At 35.3% G+C, this 21,853-nt stretch overlaps 1 protein-coding gene across 6 annotated transcripts in view; it reads right to left on the bottom strand.

Annotated features, from left to right (window-relative positions):
* Positions 1–912: 912 nt before the first annotated feature.
* Positions 913–21,853, bottom strand: part of ROBO1 (roundabout guidance receptor 1) — a 448,126-nt gene continuing 427,185 nt past the window's right edge. For all 6 annotated transcript variants that reach the window (XM_036349265.1, XM_036349266.1, XM_036349270.1 and 3 more), the window contains 4 exons: positions 18,406–18,558; positions 10,080–10,388; positions 4,148–4,344; positions 913–2,573 (listed from right to left, as the gene is read on the bottom strand). In XM_036349265.1, the coding sequence (XP_036205158.1) occupies positions 2,559–2,573; positions 4,148–4,344; positions 10,080–10,388; positions 18,406–18,558 (674 nt within the window). In that variant the 3' untranslated portion in view covers positions 913–2,558. The remainder of the gene's footprint in view (positions 2,574–4,147; positions 4,345–10,079; positions 10,389–18,405; positions 18,559–21,853) is intronic.

Genomic DNA, 21,853 nt, shown 5'->3' on the forward strand with positions numbered 1-21,853 from the left:
AAGGAAACATAGCTTGTGACAAAACAGACTCAAAGCCAGGCCCTCTGATGTACATAATTTTTATGCACAACACATACTATAAATAAAGAGAGAGAATAACTTATATATGTTCAACTCATCAAGGGAAACAGAAAAATTAGGTCATTAAACATGTCCCATGAATTTTTTGCTTGAAATACTTGAAAGCTGATGTTTTTACTGATAGGTCTGTTCATTTCTAAGTAAATGCTGGTGATTACTTCATTCTTGTGAAATTATATTTCAGATTAAATCCCCCCTTTAAAAAATTTCCTAGATTTTCAACTTGTGATCAACACAAAAATTGTCAATGTATATGTCAAAGGAAAAAAATGTTCACTAGGTCCTATTGCTCTCGGCACTTCCAAGACATGATGCCCATCTCCAGCACCCAAAGCTGGATACTCGAATAGGCTGACTTTAATGAACAATAATGTGATAAGTATTGCATTGTTAAAATGTCACATGAATTTGTAACAAGAAAGCAGATAGTTACTGATAAATATTTTGTAGTTATATAATTTACTTGCTGTCAGGACACAAATGGCTCAAACTTTACAAATCTGATTTATCGTAGTCAAATCCTACTTCAGAAATAGGTTAACTGAAATTCAGATACACCTACATAAATATTTCAGAACAACCTTAATAGTAAAACCTTCCTCTCTGATCAAATGACTTTTAGGTTTTCATTTATCTTACATCTTTAATTTCAGTGGAGAAAAGGAGCATTTTTCCTTACTATAAAAAAACAAAAACCTGGTTGTTCATAAAACAGAATGTTTAACGATCTGATAATACAGTAGTGAAATGTTAAGACAGCACACCTTGTGATTAAATGGAATAATTTGATCACACAATGAAAAAAAAAGAAATCAACACAAGAAAGAATGATGTATTTGAGAACATTTTTAATAAATAATGTGACAAAATTACTTTTTTGATTACTGGATTTTCAGTATGCAAAATTATGGCTAAAAATAAGAGGCTTCTTACATGAACATAATGAAAACATTAATCACATGGATTGTTCCCTTAGTACTGCACACCCTTTCTATGTAACTTTTCAATTATCTAAGTGAACACATTTAGTTTTTGGTGAATACCAGCTTTTTTTTTTGTGGCCCCGTTTTGTTTGGCTTTGTTTTCCAGTGGGTCAGGCCTGATACCTGTGTAGGAATAAGTGTACATTTTTTTCTTCAAATAGCACCAATTATAAAGTCAATAAAATTTATATAATGACAAAAAAGGACCATACAGTCAGAGGGCATCATTTGGCAAATCGAAGCACATAATGCCTCTATCTGAGCTTATAAGGAAATCTTGTAAGTTTCAACATTGGCCACAACAAACTTAAATCTCTTTTTCCTTAAGTCCAGGAAAAGTAAGAACCACTGGGTTTATGGCCCACAATAAAGTACGCACGTTACTTCACCATCTGTCATCATTCAAATATTCCAAATACAAACATAGAGCATTAACAAAACAGGTTAAAAACGCTTCTCAACATTTTTTTTCAATAAGACAAAAAAGGTTAATAGTTACAATGGTTTACAAATAAAGTTTAGTGATTGTGCTTTTAAAACCAAAAAAAAAAAAAAAAAGTTTAAAAAACAGTGCATTACAAAAACAAAAATCAGACTTCCTTAAGTGGCACTTCTGAAAGTTGAACTGACACTACCAGAAGAAATTTAGGCCAGTTAAGATAGGGATGTTCTTATTCAATTGGTCATTAAAAACATCCATTTGTTTGTAATATGCAGTTTTAATTGGTTTTTGATTGAAAAATAGAGTAAGGTTTTTGCTAGGCTTACTTATGACAATGACTAGACAACCAGAGATCCAACTGGCTTCCCCCTACTTATCGAAAAGACGAACATTTCCAATAAGAATATACTTCAGTGATTGAAATGAAGTGAAAAAAAAGTATCACCAGGGGTTGCAAAGAGAATATATTTACAATGTTTCTACCCCATTCAAATTAATTGTGGTTGTTCTGCATTTGCTATATTTTTATTTTCTCCCAGGAAAGGGTGGTATGAAAGACTGATTTTAAAATCACGTGACAATGAAGTATGTTTTAATTTGCATTAGCAGTTGGTTATAGAAAGATTATATCTTCAGAGCCCTTGGCATGAGGTTGATTAATCAATTTTGTATCTTTGATCAATATTTTGCTATAAATTGGCTTGGTATATAAGCAGTGCAATGCCATATCTCAGGGACAAAATGCAGAAGAACTATTCTGTTCCCTTCTGCTGGCTGATGACGGAAGCAAGAATTCAAATACTTCCCTTGCTGGAAGTAAGTGTAATGGTTTGTTCTAATAGTGAGAGGACTAGGGTGGTTCCTCATAGAGATAGGGATCAAACAACAACAATAAAACCCCAGTAAAATTTTTAAAAGTGGTATTCCAGTAAGAGGACAATTTGTACACTCTGATTGCACTGAACATTTTATCTGGCGTCATGTGTCATCAGACATGAGGCATCTTGAGTGACAATTTTCACATTAGATCTCACAAGCCTCTCTGGTTGTCTTCAGCTTTCAGTTTCCTGTAAGAGATAAGTTCTTTTTAAGTTTGAAAATAAATCTTAGAGTATTATATTTACATGGTTTTATTCTTATGGTTTTTGTTTTTCATTCTTTCACTAGCATACATTGGAAAGAGCTCATGGCAACCGATTCATTTGTCAGCTTTAATTGGTTTTGAAAGCAAATCCAATAGCTCTGTAACAAGTACCAGCTGCGTTCCACAGTGTCTCTGTGCTGCGGGTGTGGTGCTGGGGAGAGAGGAGCAGCAGTAGGCTGAGTTCTCCACTCCTCCTATCCCAACTTAGCATTACAGCTGAACTTCACTGGTTTTAAATATTGGAGTCATCTATATACTCATCTATATTCATCCCACAAAAGGGCTCTTCTTTAAAAACAAAAAAACAGCACAACACTTGCATAGCAACTTCTATAACAGTATGTGCAGGAGGAAAGTATTCTATTCTTATTCTAAACCTCAAAATCCAACTACATCGTGCATGATGAAAAATTTAATCAAATATAATTACTTATAATTTTAATCTTGTATTATTTGAAGTTACAGTTTAACACTCCTTTAACAATATACTTGTGATTAAATATACAGTTGACCCTTGAGCAACATGGGTATGAGCTGTGTGGGTCTATCCATACACAGATTTTTTTTTTTCCAATAAATACTGTATAGGTATTTTCTCATCATTATGATTTTCTTAACATTTTATTTTCTCCAGCTTAATTTACTCTAAAAGTCTAACTTATAATATAGATGGCATACAAAATATGAGTTAATTGACCGCCCATGCTATTGGTAAGGCTTCCAGTCAACAATAGGCTATTAGTGGCTAAGTTTTGAGGGGATCAAAAGTTACACATGAATTTGTTCACTGCATGGGCAGGAGGGTTCGAAGTCCCTAATTGCCCCGTTGTTCAAGGGTCAACTATATCTGCAAAAAAAAAAAAAAAAAACATTGTCCTCAACTTGCTTTCTTATGAAATGGAGGAAACACAATCTTAAAATGGGAGGTGATTTTAAATATTATAAGATTGCCAACTCTGTCTGATACCTATTTATAGATTCCAACAAAAAAGTATATCTTTGACTCAAGAAATGTTCTCTTCCACATGGAAAAGTCAGTGTCAGGACTGAAGGTGAAAAATGGTGGGCCAAATCAGCTGGATTGACCCTAGTGATCACTAGGGTGGTAGATAACACAGGCAGAATACCCTCACTCACATCATATAACTGTCACCTTACTGGGTTTTTATAACTTACTACAATACTATGAATTATAATTATTTTTAGATCAATAGTTCTTATTTTCTAAGAACATGCTTGCCATGTAAATTTCTTATCTGAATACCTGTAGATGAATATGAACACTAGATCTAAAAGGAAACTATTATTACCATTTAAAACTTTAGAATGCATTTCAAGAAAATAATTATTTTTTTTTCAGAATTACAGTTTCTGGCATCACTGATATTAGGGTTTGTGATAAAAAATAATGTTTCTATAGACTGATAGATGCTCCTGACTTTAAGGCTGATATAATAACTAGTCTAATGTTGAGAGATGAAAAAAAGTTATAGATACCTCTAATTCTTCATTATTATCTCCTCCTCTTTCATATCCTCCAAGAACTTGCATTTCTGCAATATTTCTTCGACCTACATTTGCTTGTTCTCTTTGTCTGCTTCCTGATCCCCTTGATGACATTGAGCTCGAAGAACTAGGATCTCTGGGATTATTGGATGTCGGAAAAGTAGGTCTACAGTAAGGTAGAATATCCTCTGTGTAATGAAATATGACAAGTGCATATGAAAATCATTGTACATCTTTGTTCTATAATGTATCACTCATGTTTATAATTCTGAATGGGGAAGCATCAATGTTTTTGAGGACTAACTAAAAACATTTTATAACAATAACGAATAAGTCAGCACCGGATTTTATAAATGAAAATAACAAATCTTGCTGTTTTCTTAGTAGGGGTTGGATTCCACTCAAAAGCTCTTGTCCACCTCAAAATCACTTGAGAACAACATCTTTAAAGAAGTAAACCAAACCTGGAGTCAAATTTGGTTTCCAGTTCTATATTTCACCATGTGATCTCGGGTCATTTCAGGCTTTAGTTTTCATTTTTCTAAAAATACCCTCAGGAGCTTTTAGTATTCATTTGAAAACAGAAGAGACAGTAAAATACCTATGTAAACTCTGAAGAATTATTCTAGGGCACTTAATAGAAACAATGCCCAGTCTCCTCTAACTTCAAAAAACAAGCCACTCCAGATAAATATCACATGACCTCACTCATTTGTGGACTATAATGAACAACATAAACTGATGAACAAAAACAGATCCAGAGACAGAGAAGCATTGATCAGACCGTCAAATCTCAGAGGGAAGGTAGGGGAGCATGGGGGTAAGGGGGAGAGATCAACCAAAGGACTTGATGCATGCATTTAAGCCTAACCAATGGACACAGACAACAGGGGAGTGAGGGCATGAGTGGGGGGTAGGAGGGCAATGGGGGGATAAGGACATATATGTAATACCTTAATCAATAAAGAAATTAAAAAACAAAAAAACCCCAAACAAGTCACTCCAGTTAACTGACGTCTCCTGAATGTCTATCTCCATACTCCTTTAAATCTGTTTCTAGTTCTGTTGATGCATCCTCCAACCACTCACTTCGCTCCAAAGCCTGTCCACTCTACCCTTTGGACACCAAACACATAAAAAAACAATAACAACTCTTCTACATGTAGTTTTGTTTTCCTTCCCAAGTACGTCCTCTGTTGACCACATGGTATGAATGAAATCTGGTTTCCACCAAAGTTCTCTCCATGGAAAGGAGGATGGCTTGCCTGTAGCTCACTAACACCAGCTCTAACTCATTGTATAAAAACATTCTCTTCTGGTGAAAGCCAAACCATATACTTATGGAGCCTGTTTAGGCTCCTTAATGCCACCTTTCTCCTTCCATTCTATTCATCACAACTTTCACTCCCGAAACAGACTTCTGACTCACTGAGGTTTCACAGTCCATGAGGACCACTTCTTCTGCAACTTAACTTCAGAGCACTTGGTCTCCTATAACCTTCACCTTTTGTCCCTATTCAGCAACCTCTTTACCTCTACTGACTTTAGTTTTTGACAAACTACAATATGATAAAAGCCTTCTCTTGCTAAAAATTTTCCCCTTAAGCTTGTGTGCTACATTAATTAATACCTCTTTCGTCATTGCTCAGCAAAGCTTCTTGAAAAGTAACTTGAACTCTATTGGTAGATGCAACTCCCATTCACTCTATATTCCAGGGAAATCTACTCATGCCCACATTACCACAATGAAACAGAAAAGTCACTGTTGACTTTGATAATGCTAACCATGCTTCATTCTTCTCTGGCCTTAATCTGGAAACCATTATCAACTTAAACATTACTACTCTCTTAGCTTATGGTCCTCCTTCCTTCTTGGCCAGACTTCTGTGGGCTTTTCTTATGCAGTGCCTCTTACATATTGATGCCCTGCAGATTTCTACTTTTAGCCCAGTACTTGTTCATATACATATTCCCACTCTGGATGATTTCATCCATTCTCACAGACTATAACTTCTTCTGGAATATAACTGTCATGAGAGTGGGTATTTTTATCTGATTTTGTACTGATATACTATCAGCTTGACATATAACAGGTCTTCAATAAGTAGTTTTGAGTGAACTGGTGAGTGGCTTTAACTACTATTTATTATGATGAATCATTCATTTATATTTCCAACCTGTGAACTATGCTCTGAATTTTAGGCTCCTACAGCCAGGTCAATTGAACATTTCCTCTTGAGTGTCCCTCAGACTCAACACATCCAACATTAATTTCATCATGCTCACTCCCCTGAGATTTATTCTTCCTCTGTATTCTCAAGCTTAGTTAATAACATCATTAATCATTAAGACATCAAAAACAACAAACAAATGGAATTATTTTAGACTTTTTCTCTTCCTTCCAATAACCTTAAATGGACAATTCCACACATTCCAGCACATAACAAGTGAGGCTGATTTTTAACTCTAAAAAGTATCTTGAATTTTCTCTTTCAATGAACCTGTTCTCATAGCCTGGTTTATATTCTCTACATCTCCTGTCCGGGAATTGTAAATATCTCTTAACAAGTCTCTGCCCTTTGAGTTATTCCCTTCTAAACCCTCTCATTAAGCCGCTGTTTTCTTACAAGAACTGCGGATCTCTATGACTTAAGCTTACATTTACCTCAAGAGTGTTACCTTTACTATCTAGTGGTACTGAATTTCTTATAGTCTCCTCAATGTACCTCAAAGCTTTTCTCTCTTTTTTTGTATTTTCTTTTACCCAAGGATGTGTTTTTATTGATTTTAGAGAGAGGGAGGAAGGGAGAGAGCAATACAATGATTGACTGTCCTGACCTGGGATTGAACCCACAACCCAGGTATGAGCACTGACTGGGAATTAAATCTGCAACCTTTTGGCATTCAGGATTATGCTCCAACCAGCTGAGCCACCTGGCCAGAGCTGTACCTCGAAGCTTTTCATGCTGACTTTCTCTGCCTGAACACTCTATCCACTCTTCTCACCCAAGCTAAATTCCACCCATCCTGAACACTCAGCTATGTGTCATTTCTACCAGGAAAGATCAAGAAGTTTTTCTTTACATTTCCGAAAAGATTGGGATAATTGTCCCCTCTCTGGACTATCAAGTATCATGACACCATGAACATTATACCAATTATGAATATATCTGTGAATCTATAGATAACCTGTCTCCCTCTCTGATTATAAGATCCTTGAGGTCAAGGTTCATGCTTATATATAAATTTCAGGACTAGTATGATGTTTAATAACACAGTTGATGTTTGATATAGGTAAAAATAAATTGAACCAATTGAGTAAATGTCCGCCAAAAGACCAGACATTCTACTCTCTTTAATTAAAAACTATCATTTGTTACACATGTAAATCAGGGTGCCTCTTTCATTATAAATAATTACAGCAATGCATAGAAATATTAATTTAACGACCACAAAGGTCTATGGTTCAAATAAGACTTTGGGAAAGCAAGACATATAAAATAATAACTGATCATATATAACAGTGTTTTCCATGGAAATAGGCTTCCTTATTTGTAGAGTGATTGTTCTAGTGTTCTTTCATTAGAAATATTTTTACAAGATAGAGGACAACTTAATTGAATTCGTGAAGATTGATAAAAATAACTTAATCCTTTGTTCTAAATCTGCATATACCAAGGTCTCTCTGGGTTTATAAAATTATTTCCTGAAGAAAGCCAACTACTTGGGAGGGAGGTTGTTTATGAGCAGCAAATTGGTCCATACTTTCAGGAAAGATACAAAGCTAATAATTTAGAGCATGACATTTCGTTTATGAATCATAACTTGGAGTATAGTTACCATGAGTCAAAAATTCAGATAATCTTTGGCTTAACTGATAAAAAAAAGTTAAGTGTTTTAAACTGATATTGTGGTGATGTCACCAAGTACTCTGAACATGTAGTAGAGACATCTGTCTGAAATGCACAGCTTCACTCAGCACTTCACTGCCAAGTCTGGCCCTAGGTCAAGAGTTCAGGTTTCTGTCACAGAACAAAGTGCAACTGTCCTCCATATGGAAGGAAGTTGCTAACGGCCTGGTGCCCATAAAAAACAGAACAACAGATTGATGTCTGAACTTACCAAAATATATCTATTAACAGAGAGCAGTAAAGTACCCTTTTATGCTTTTTAAGATTCATTTCCCTATCACTTTTTCCTGACTCCTTCATCAATAACCTTCCTTTTCTTGTATCTCTTCCTCTAAAATGTTTTTTTCTTCTTAGTCTATAATAATGTTCACATACCTTTCCCTAAAATATTCTCACAGATTCTGCCTTCCTGCCAAACCCTTTCCCCACCTTTTTTTCTCTCCCCAACCTTCTAAAAAGAGCCTGTGCTCACCATCTCCCTTCCACAATTTCCATTCACTTTCACACCCCTGCAGTCTGTGTTTTATTCTGACTACTTCACTGAAAATAGTTCTTTTGAATGTCACACATAAACAACGTGTTGCAAAATCTTTGTATTCTCCCCTACCTATACCATGGGCCACCATTCAAATTCCACTTTTATTTTTGTGGCATTTCATATTTCTTCCTATCTTAAAATTTCCTCCTCCATTCTTTCTAGGATATTATTCTCTCTAGTTTGGATACCTTATCTATTTTATATCTGAGTGGGTCCTTCTCAGTTTGCATCACAGAATTTTGTTCCTGTGCCTACTCTTTAAATATGATCATCCCTGACTACTGGTGTGCACATTCTCACAGAGTATTCCAACTTCGCATCCATTTCATACAAGTAGCTTGAAATCAGCCTTTTTGGGAGTAATTACACAAAAGAAGCATATGGCTACAAATTAGGGTTTTGCTTTGTTTTCCTCCTAGAAAATCGATTACTATACATTAACCAGTATGTCGCTGTTGATAATGTGGCCTCTGTAATTCATGCAATTTTTACCTTTGTAATAGTTCTAACATCCTCTCTCTAGTTGTAACCTTTCTCCTGATCTTTAAACTTAGTTCTCTAAAGTCTTATTGATTTTTTTCCATATCTGTATTCTTGACAGCATCTTACTCTATTCAAAACTGAAATTTTTTCCCCATCACATCTATGATTTTCCCTGTTTTGTCTACATTGCTTAACACAATTACGTTCCACTAATCTTACAAGCCATCTAATTAACACTTGAGTAACTTTTTTTTCCACTCCATTATTTTATTTTAGTTTTCTATATTCAATTAGTCACCAAGTCCTATGGGGCCTATCTCTGAAATACCTATGTAGGCTGTTCTCACCTCTTTATTGCACAACTGATTTAACTCAATACTTTCACATTTTATATCTAGAGTATTTTCAATTTTCTGATATTTTCATTTACCTGATTCTAGTCTCTTCCTTAACTATAACATGCTGCCAGTTATTTTTCTAAAGTACAAATCTGATTATATATTTTATTACTCAACATTATTTGCTGGCTCACTGCTGCCTATATTATATATCTCAAACTCTTTAGCATACTACTCCTGGCCTTCTCAATCTGGCCCAGCCACCTTTCTAGTTTTATCTTTTGCCATGTGTCTCTGGCCCCAATATCCTATTCTCCAGCCAAACTGGAAAGGAGTGCTCACTAAACATTCAATTTCACACTTCCATAATTTTTTCTACCTATTTCCTTTACTTGCTCTTCCCTTCTCCCTATTTAATCTGTGGAAATCATGTTTTCTTTTTTTGGAAATATAACTCAAATGGCATCTAAGGAAGTCTTGTATAATGTATTAGAATGAATTGTTAAAAATTATTTGGGTATATGCATATCTCCTCTTTTAGAGAGCAAATTTCTAAATCTTACTGCTTTTCATATCGCCCTGGAGAACCTAACAGCATGCCTTGCAAATATGTGTTCAATCTATATTTGCTTGGTGCTTAAATAAATCAGTACCTTGGATGAGATGAGTCTTTGCTGGTGGAAGGTCCCGTTTTGCTGCCTTGTTTCCGCGTCCTTTCCCATCATTTTGCTGTTCCTGTGCTTCTCTGGGTTCACCTGGATTTGTTCGCATTTCAGCAACTTGTCTTCCATCCAATACTTCCCTCCCCTTATAATTGCCTCCTTTTCTATCTGATGATCTGTCTGTTCTTGCTTCTATACAGGGAAGTTTTGGCACCATGACAGGTCGTACTTCCAGCTGTGCCTTGGATTGGACAGTGGGTGACTTTATAGCAGGTGGTGGCACAGGAGGAGGTGGAAGATCTAAAAAGAAATGTTTAAAATAATGTAAAAGTCTGCCATTTATAAAATAAGCAAATATTAGAAATATCATTGGAATCACATTCATCTGGGACTAGAACAATTGAAGGCAACCAAGGAATAAGAAGACCAACAATTTTAATGTACTTTTTATCTAGCACAGAAATATTGATTCACAGAGCTGAGGCTTATAGATTATCTAGTCTTAGGGTAGCTAATATAGGCATAAATGCTGTAATATCCCCAACCTCCCAACCGATCTTCCTAATTGATTTCAGCATAATGTTGCTGATTCCAAATACATACCCTTACTCCTTCAGACAAACACTTCAAATTGATTGAAGTTGGCACTTGAGTTGAGGCGTATTTGCTATCTCTAATCTAGCTTAAATCCTTTCTTATTTTGAACAGGGAAACTCAACAACATGGACGTTAAATTATTTTTCAACCTCCAAGGTAGATGTGACCAGAACCAGGACTAATGCCCTCAGATTCTTAATTTCTGGCTCAGTGTTCTTTATACTGTTTCATTCTATCACACATTTATAATCCACCATTCATTGATAGGAATCTCTTAACTTTGTATATGCAACCATAGGTTTTAAATCAAATAATCACTGGGATAAATATAGAATAATTTCAACTATCTATCTATCTATCATCTATCTATAGTTATAGCTATATGTTAATATGTTATATATATATAATAGAACATTATATATAATTCAATTTCTTATGTTATAAATACAATTAAAAGATACTTAAGTATAAAATTTGAAATTTAGAAAATTTATTTAAGTGGTATTATTTTTTTAATTAACTCTTATGTATACTCTAGGGAGGAGAAATATGTATCCTTATGATAGCTGGTAAGTTAGTAGAAGAATATGAAGAGATTATAGTTTTAGATATTTTTGGCTGCAATGTAGATGTTGGATTTTGAATCCAGTAGACTATTAGGTTGTTTTTAATAGTTCATAAAAATAATAACAGGGGATAGAACTATATTAGTGGCTGTTCAGATGGCTGCTCAGATGTCTTTGACAGAGATTAAGGAAGAAAAGTCAATATTATTTAATAATCAGCCAAATACAGTAGGAAAGGGAAAGGAAAGAACCTAAAGACTTTTAGGGTTTTTGTCATAGTTGACTAGGGGGATGAGAGAACAATCACTGAAGATAAATAATGCAGGGATGAGGAAGCGATGTTTTATGAAGAAACACTGTAAGTTCAATTTCATTTTATTTTATTACTAGTGACCTGGTGTACAGATTTGTGTACATTGAAAGGAAATTATTAGAAGGTGGCCAGGGGGGTGGGACTGGGCGAGATGGGCCAGACACACCCTGGAGCCAACCTCCCGCGGTCCCTCCCCAGCGTTGCAGAGTGAGCGGGGTCCCTCCGGCAGGTGGGGTCCCTTGGCCTGGCCTGTGGGGGTTGGGCAGAAACCGGCTCTCCCACATTCCCCCAGGGGTCCTGGGTATGAGAGGGCATTCTGCAAAGTTGCTGTCATACAGGGTGTGGAACACAAATGCAAGTGTGCAGTAACCAGATTCAGGGCTGACAGTGCCCCAGCAACAACATAGCCCACGGCTGAAGGTGAAATCACTTGGCCCCACAAGGAATCGGGCTCCCTCCTCTCTGGTTTCAGGGTGCGTCACCTGAGAACTGCTGCTGCCAAGTCACTGCAGCTTGGCAGCTGCTGCGTTGAGCATCTGCCCCCTGGTGGTCAGTGTGCATCATAGCAATTGGTCGGATGGTTGGATACAGCATATTAGCCATATATATACATATATATTATTTTTTAAAAATATTTTTTATTGATTTCAGAGAGGAAGAGGGAGAGAGAGAGAGAAACATCAGTGATGAGAGAGAATCATTGATTGGCCACCTGCTGCATGCCCCCCACTGGGGATTGAGCCTGCAACCCAGGCATGTGCCCTGACTGGGAACTGAACCATTGACCTTCTGGTTCATAGGTCGATGCTCAACCACTGAGCCATGCCAGCCGGAATGTATGTTCAATTTTAGAAGAGTGAGTAGGAGAAACCTTTGAAGTATATAGATAGAGATGTCCAGTAAAATCTGAATTTCAAGAAAGGCCAAAACCAGAGATACAGAGATTTGGGAATTATCAGCATAGTTATGTTCTTTCTTAATTCATGACTTTAGAAATGGTATTTTTTTTAATAAGCATAACCAATGGACGCAGACACCAGGGGGGTGAAGGCATGAACGTGAGTGGGGTTGGGGGGCAATGGGGGATAAGGACACATATGTAATACCTTAATCAATAAAGAAAGAAAATAAAAGAAATGGTAATGTTTTTACATTTAGATATTTAATGTCTATGTGATAGAATAAATCAACTAAAACATTTATAAAACATCTATTAAATGTTTAGTATTATAAAATTAACTATAAAATTTTAAACAAAAAATACATATTTACATGGTAAAAAATTTAAAAGACTGTAAGATCTTAAAAGTATGACCCCCTCAAACCTCCCAACCTCCATTTCAAACACTCAGTATGATTATGCAGAAATGATGTTTGACTAGTTTTTATATAGATCATTCCAGAAATTATTTATTCACATAAAATGGGGCTGCCAAGTCAAATAACGTCAGGGAGCACCTTTAACTTCTGAAACTATGGGATTATATACAACACAATGGATGTCTGCCCACTGATCAAAAGTACCAAAATCAAATACAAAGCCTTTCTTTCTTATTAACATCAATAGAATTGTACCTCTTTTAGCTAATTGTGTAGTTGTATACATTTCCCTATATGTACATACAGCTGTATTTCTTCTTTTTAAAGTTCATATAATGCTCTATTTAATGAATATATCATTATTTATTTAGTCAATCCCTACAGAGAAATATTTAGGTTGTTTCCGGATATTTTAGTATTACTGACAATGATCTACTGACTATCATTTACATATACCAGCATGAGAAGCTATTGAATATTAAAATTTTGTATTGAAAATTCTTAATAGCAAATTAAGGGTCCAAGGAAGCATCAATTTTAACCTAGTGTTTCTCATTCTTATATTATTTAAAAATAATCCTTATTTTGTCCCGTAGGTAGGTTTAAATTTTTTTGAAATTAATTTTCTTTTGATATTATGTGCTAAAGCTAAGACATTCAAACTCATTGTAATGGTCTTTGAAAACAAACAAACAAAAACTTGAAGTACCATCTTATTACCAGTTGTTTTACTCAGGAATCCATTATTAAAACTTTTATTTACATTTTTGTTGGTGTTAGTTTTCATGGCTCACCATGTTCTTTTTTTCATATAGAATAGCCTCAAAGTTTCATCTAAAACAGTGGCCAAAGTACAGCCAACAGCACTAATTTTCCCCAGATTCTAGAAATCCAAATGATTTTAGTTTTACAACATATATTGCCATTGTCACTAGTGCATGACTTTCGTCCTCTACTACTTAAAAAATAAATTTAAAAAATAATACTTAAAAAGATGTAATATCATGAAAGCACCTGCCACATCTGCTACTTGTTTATTAAAAATAACTAAAAAGAGAGTGTTCAAAGAAAGATGACACCACATGGCTTAAAGCCAAGAAACCCAACACCACGGAGTCCTGAAGTTCAGACTGAAACTGTAACTTGAAATGGGAAGAGGGGAAAAGTCTAATTCTGAGCACATCTGGAAGCACAGGGAAGAGTGCCTACAGTCTCATTTCTATACTGTCTGCTTTCTATACACTTAAACTGGATTGCAAGCAGATTATCAGGAAACTGATGACTGCCAGTATCTTCAAGTCAAAAAATGTCTGGGCTTAAAAGATATCAAAACTGATGGTAATATATGACTCTCAAGACAAAATCTATTACAAGATGCTTTATATAGGTGCTATCTATAAAAAAGGTAAAAAAAAAAGAGAGAGAGAATCAGAGAACCCAATGGTTATTTTAAAAGTTCTAACTTCCTGTATGTAATTGCTACTGTATCTAATTGATAATTATGGGGATATGCTGGGAGTTTTTATTTCTTATATAAGTAGATTACCAAATAAATTATTTTTAGGTGTTATAAAATAATTAGAATCAAATCAGAGATTATCATAGTATAAATAATTCTGTATTTGATGTAGTGATAAATAGTACTTTCATCCAATTCATACCACTAATAGCCTAAACTGGATTTAACAAATGGATCATGAACCAGTTATATTTATGTCTAGGCTCTTTATATAAAGAAGTAAAAACTATTCTTTACACAAGACTCTCCAAATACCAGTATAATGCATGCAAAGTAGTATGTAGGAGCATGTGCATGCAGACAATTCTACTGCATTAACTTGCTAAGGAGACCAGCACTCTATTTACTTAACTGCCTAAAGTCCCAAGACCTTGTAATTAATGAAAAATCAAGTCAAAATAATGTCATTCCAAAGAGGGTGGTGAATTTATAATTTATGAAAAGTACAGCTAGAGAAATAATGTAGACTTGGTTTTTAAATCAAGTATGCAAATGCATTGGAAAGGGTTGAAAAGAGGGGGTGGGAAGAATCTATTAGAAAGTCCTAGAAATGCACTTATGCTTGGTTTTAACTTGATAGGATGCTGACTGATAAATATTCATATATTTTCATCCTACCCTTCATCTGGATGAAACTTGTAAGTGGCAAATTTGAAATAAATAGTTAGATTATGCCTGTCACTGTGACTACAGCGTGGAGCACTTGGCTTTGCACTGGGTTCTTCCTAGGTGCTATGAGCAAGATATGGTCACAGTGTCACCAATCAGGGGCTAGAGCATTGTTATGGGCTAAATTGTGCCTCCTCAAAATTCCTATGTTGAAGTCCTAACCTCCGTACCTCAGAATGAAACTATTTGGATTTAAGGTCTTGAAAGAGGTAATGAAAGTAAAATGAGATCCTTAGGTGGGCACTATTCCACTCTGACTGGTTTCCTTATAAGAAGATATTAGGACACATACATACATTGAGGAAAGAAAAAGTAAAGACACAGGGAGAAGATAGTCATCTACAAGCCAAAAAGAGAGACCTCAGAAACAAACCCTGCCAACACTTGATCTTGGACTTTTAGCCTCCAGAGCTGTGAGGAAATAAATTTCTGTTGTTTAAACCATCTAGTTTATGGTACTTTGTTATGGCAGTCCCAGAAATCTAAGGCTAAAAGTCCAACAGAGCTTACTGACAAAAATCATTACAAATTACTCTTCATCATTGCAGACATAGCCACACTTTATCCTTCTTTATGTAGTTTACAAAAATTCTGCAAAAAATTTATAATTTAAACAAAATTTTCTAAGATGTTAAAGTCTCAAGACTGATATATTATTTTCTGAAAAGAGTTCACATAAAAAGTCTACTGACAATAATCAAACTCATCCGTCATAGTTAATGTATATTTAATTATTAAAAAGCAAAAATTAAAAAAACATACCCTCCATGTTTTGCTAATAGATTTAATTCAGATTTTAACAATTGGTAGCTCTTTCAATTATATCCTCCTCCCCTTTCTCTCTTTTAAAAAAATATATTTTTGTTCATTTTAGAGAGGAAGGGAGAGGGAGAGATAAGCATCAATGATGAGAGAAAATCATTGATCCGCTTCCTCCTGCACACCCTCCACTGGGGACTGGAGCTCAGAACTGGGGCATGTGCCCTGACTAGGAATTGAACTGTGACCTCCTGGTTCCTAGGTCAACACCCAAACACTGAGCCATACTAGCTAGCCACCCCCCCTTTTTTTTATAATTGTACAAACTGTGTCTGTCATTGAGTTTCTTCATGAAATAGTCTGAGTATTTTTTCAGAAAATGCATTATAGTAATTTGATAAAATAATTTCCGAGAAAATTACTTTTGTTTCAATGTCCATTGTTTCAATAACCACTGTTATCAGGAATATGTGCATTTCTTCTATTTGGTGCATTAAGAAGAATATGCATTTACATAATTTTAGCAATCAATATGCATTATGTGGTATATATAAAATAACACATAGTTTTGTTATTTTTGTCTTTACCAAATTAGAAAGCATCCAGAATTAAATTTAAGACTCGTTAGGACAATAAACATAACTAAAAAATACTTGGTTATCAAAATGCTGAAAGGAAGTGAAAGGTAAAATTTAAAAAGTAGCTTTAGTCATATCTCCATTTTGTCTGTTTTCGTGACTTTGAAAAAATAAATATCAACTTCTACATTATAATATACACTATGATAATTTTACATAATCACTTTAAGAAATAAACAATTAGAAATCCAAAAATATTTCAAATTAACTTTTGGCTTTACAAATATTGCAATTATTTCATTGTTATTTATTTCTAAAATAGACTTGAAAAAACTTGGGTGCTTCATTGTTCAGTTTAATAGTTATTATTCTGGGATTAGTAAGAATTTAAATTTAATTATTAAATATGCTGAAATAAGTACTACAGAATGTGGGACAATACATATAGATCATAATTTTCAAGCACAGTGCAACTTATAGCTATAAATTTATGCTATGCCCTTTAAGTTGGCATTACATTATTTAAAGTATTTTTAAAAAACATCACTCAATGCCAGAAGCCTCTCAAACAAGTATAAATAAGAGGCAGAAAGAGCTACACACAGCTCTAGGCCAGATTTCCTCCCTTATGAATTCAACTTGGATGTGTTTACATCAAGGTTTGATGCTTGACCCAATTTTCAGTTAGGGGCATCTCTCTTCTAGATAATAAAATGAATACAACAGCTATAAAACTTGGAAAATGCCATTAAAGGGGTCCCATAAATGTAAAAGTGCTGATAGAGTTTGGCGATTTATACCTAGTGCTGTCCCTTCACAGAGGCAAACATGCACAAAGCCACTGTAATAACCCTTCAAAAATCAGATAATATTCTGGCAGCACAGCTTTACTGACAAAAGAGTCCTGGGCAGCAGCCAGGAGGCCAGGTGTGCCAGGTCCTGCCAGTATTTAATGCAGCCTAATATCAGATAGATGCCAGTGAGCGAAAATACTCGGCGTAAAATAGAGATAATAGCATGGACAGCCACTCATTACAAAATTACTTGTGCTCATCATGCTGTGAGCTTTGTATTAAATTTTTCTGTCAAGTGGCAGGAATCACGGGGAGAAGTGCCTCAGAAAACCCTGCTTGTAACCTTGGATAAATATCTATAACATTAGGCTTTCATATGATAATGCCAAATGATGCCCTTTTGAAAAATTGCTGACTGGTAATGAAAGTCCTAATCAGATTGCGGTGGGGGAGGACCGGGAGGTAGGGAATGCCGCCTGTGACACCCTTCTTCTCCCGCCCCTTCAGCAAATTTAGCAAACTTGACAAGATGGGTGAGTCTGCGAGAATTTATCTTACATGAATTTCCAACAAAGCCCTTGGGGTTGTTTTAGAAAACAAGAAGGTGGCAGTTTAATAAACACTGGGCCACCTGAGGCACTTTCATTAAAGACTTTTTTTAGACAACATCCCAATGTTTGCATTATTCGCCTGAGCTCCCTTGTGAATACAAGCCTTAACTCTTCAGTGAGAGTCGGTACTGTATGTAAAGGCATGAAGAAAGATGATTCGCTTTGCCTCTTGGTGTACAACCTAACTGTTGGTAACACTAGAGTTAGAATGAATATTCATATGAGTTAATTGTCTTCTATTTGAATGCAAAATTCCACATGGGGGAAAAATGAGAACACTTTGAAAGATTTATCAATGAATCTGATGAAATTTTACACTACACCATTAGTTCAACTACATTGATGTCTACTTGTTTGATAGCTTTAAAAAAATATTAAAAGTACCCGTTGTTTATCAACTTATTAGAAAACTGCAAGGACCAGAGAGGCCTGACAAGATACAGAAGTCGGTCATTCCTATAACTACTATAAGGCTTACTGAGAATGAATGCTTAATGTCATTTCTAATGTCAGTAGATGTGTTTTCTAGTCATGAAGAGCCAGATAAATGTGCGAGATTCATAGATGTTTTCATCCTTTCAATAGACTTACCATCTGTGTAGGCTTCTCTGCGCAGATGTCCTGGCTGGTGTTTTGGTTTCTTGGCTGGCCTGGCCTTCTGCATCACAGCGGTGCTCATGTTGCTGTCCGTAGAAACAGGACTTGTGGGCCGAGGGCACTGGGATGCATGGAAGTGTCGGCGGCCTGAGAAAAATAGATCAGAGTCAAGCTCATCAATAAATTGTAATAATAATAATCATGAAAACTAGAAAGATCCTTAACTTTTAAAAAGCTTTAGTAAACAATTTTAGCAAATAATAAGATTTCTGACACTCTGCTTGCACTATCCATTGGGAAAAATACTTTAAGGGCATTTTCAGGCTGTTTTTTTCCCCCCCACAGTACTTTTATCCTATTCACTTTATTTTATTAAAGAAAAAACATTCCAATTATTTTTTGCAACAAACTGCACTAAAATTATTGCTAAATATATACTAATTAAAATTTTCATAAAACACTCAATGTTGCTTTCTCAAGGAATAGCCGGAGTCCTTAAGAAATTCATGTACTCAGAATGAACAATACTAATTAAATCTTCTATTTTAATTAAATATGTTTGTTATTCTTTGAAGGTAGATTCCCAATATCTTAATATATTCTCCAGTATCTTCTCTTAAAGGGGCCTGGTATAAAGCTAACTCAAATATTTAGACCTACCCAAAATACTCACACCTCTTTTTTATTACAAGATAGAAACTTCAAGGTTCTGGATACTTCAAATGACCCCACCTGAGACTTTTATTTTTCTCAGTAGTGGCAGAGGTGGATTTTGATTATAAGTATACCTCAGAGATACTGCAAGTTTCATTCCAGGCCACCAGAATTAAGCAAGCATCACAATAAAAAGAGTTGTAATCTTTTTGCTGGTGGCGGGCCTTGCCTTCAGTTTGTAAAACACACATCAGTGAAGAGCAGCAATACATGGAACCATAATAAAATGAGGTATGTCTTTATTTGGTTTTGGAGAGACAATATTCACAATCAGATCAGATGCAGGTGAGTGCTCTCATAGTTTCTGGCTGTCTTACAGAGATGTTGCATTACAGTGGCACCACACACACATTTAATCCATCATGGCAATGGACATCTATTGGCCCTGTACTTGACCCTCACTATTTTGGTTTCTAGAAATTTCAAAGACACAAATCCAGAACTTTTTGTTGTACCACAAGAAACTTCCAACAGACCTAAACATGGTTTTTGACTATAAATAGGAGAATCCACATACAGTGAAATCAACATATTTAAAGGTGCTTAATGAAGCATATAAATAAGACATGAATGCGGCCAAGTGAGAAGCAATGTGATAGGATCATTCATTCACATTAACTTAAGTCATATGATATGCAGCACCCTTTCCTGAAAAGAACATTTTAATAGGCAGATACCAGTGCACGTTTAGTTCATTATAATTATGAGCCAAACTAAAATCAGGAGTAATACTAAATTATGATAAGATATTATACCAAACTCTCTTTAGCTATGATGGAGACTATTACAATTGAAGTTACATATCCATGAAAAGAGAGAATTAGGGTTGAGAGTAAACCCATTATTTATTCTATTATATAAGGCCATCTTCTGCTATAGATTCTAAGGCATAAGGTCTTTTCAACTTGAATATGATGAATTTTTAACGTATTACTATGTTTCATTGGTTTAATGAACTGAAACACACCCTTAATGCAATCTGAAAGCAGTAGTTTGCGATGTTTAATTTTATTTTTTATAGAAGATTAAAAATAAGGAGAAACAAATGTTACATTTAAAATTAGAATGTTATATCTGTATTAGAAAAGATAGGTAGGTTTGCATCTAATTACATTGAGCAGTTACTGGGATGGGGGGAGGAATTTTGGTTGCATATAGACCTGGCTGAAATAAATATACATTCTACTAGAATAGGTTGAAAGATATTAGACATGTTTTTTGCAACATATTTTTGGTAAATAATATATAGAAATAACTTTGTGATTTGAGTTAAATTTTCTTTGAATATATTCTACACTGATAAAAATTAATGACCAATTCAATATATGAAGAGAACATGAAAAATTCCCAATGCAAAGTAAACAAAAAAATGGCAATTCTTGATTTTTTGTGATAGTCTTTCTCTCTTGTTGACCACATTATTTTACTCTTGACTACCAGAAATACACACACATATGTATATGAGTGTGTATATGTATATATCCCATTCTATTAAAAAATCATGTGATAAATGTATGATTTAAATTATTTTAGTAACTATTTACTTTTTAAACAGGGTCAGGAGTAGCAGATAAACAAAAATGGGTTAAAACATCAGAATGGTTATATGGTTATTAAAAACAGGCTGGCAATAAAAAGGAAATTATATATAGAAAAATATATATGACTAGAGGCCCGGTGCATGTAATTCGGGGGGAGAGTCCCTCAGCCCGGCCTGCACCTTCTTGCAATCTGGGACCCCTCGGGGAATGTCTGAATGTCCTGTGGTAATCGGACATCCCTCTTGCATTCCGGGACTGCTGGCTCCTAACCGGTGGCCTTCCTGCCTACCTGATCACCCCTAACCACTCTGCCTGCCTTCATCATCATCCCTAACCACTCGTCTGCCTGCCTGCCTGCCTGCCTGCCTAATCGCCCCTAACCACACTGCCTGCCTGCCTGATCACCCCTAACCGCACTGCCTGCCTGCCTGATCACCCCTAACTGCTTGCCTGCCTGCCTGCCTGATCACCCCTAACTGCTTGCCTGCCTGCCTGCCTGATCACCCCTAACTGCTTGCCTGCCTGCCTGCCTGATCACCCCTAACTGCTTGCCTGCCTGCCTGCCTGATCACCCCTAACCACCTCTGCTTCAGCCCCGCCACCATGGCTTCATCCAGAAGGATGTCCGGAATTACTTCCGGAAGGTCATTCAGCTGTCCAGTCTAATTAGCATATTACGCTTTTATTATTATAGATTGCTTGGTTTAACTTGAAAATTATTAGATTAACAATATTTACTTTATGTATGGAGCATATATATGCTTGGAAATGTATGTCTATTACAAACATCTTTATATCTGTCCAATTAAATTAATATTCTAATTGAGAATGAAAAGAATGGGGGTGAAAGAGAAATAGCCCCATCTCCAATGGTCCCTCCTGGATATTAATCTAGTTCTCTTAGGGGATTTCAAATTAAATGGGATAAGAATTTTTTGATGACTTTTGACACCTTAATAAAACCCCTATAATACAAACCTCATTTAATTATCTATATGCCTAAATAAATAAAATATATATTTGTTATGACTATCTTAAAAATAATAACTTCCAAGGTAGCTTCACTCACATTATATATGATTTATTTAATGGGAAAAACAATATTTAAAAATCCTTGTCAAGAAAAAGAATCGAGCTATGTCATATTCTTGGACCTTCACTTCCTTAGGCAGAAAAAAGAGAAGCGT

The sequence above is a fragment of the Myotis myotis genome, unplaced genomic scaffold (assembly GCF_014108235.1).
Source record: "Myotis myotis isolate mMyoMyo1 unplaced genomic scaffold, mMyoMyo1.p scaffold_m19_p_2, whole genome shotgun sequence".
Lineage (NCBI taxonomy): Eukaryota > Metazoa > Chordata > Mammalia > Chiroptera > Vespertilionidae > Myotis > Myotis myotis.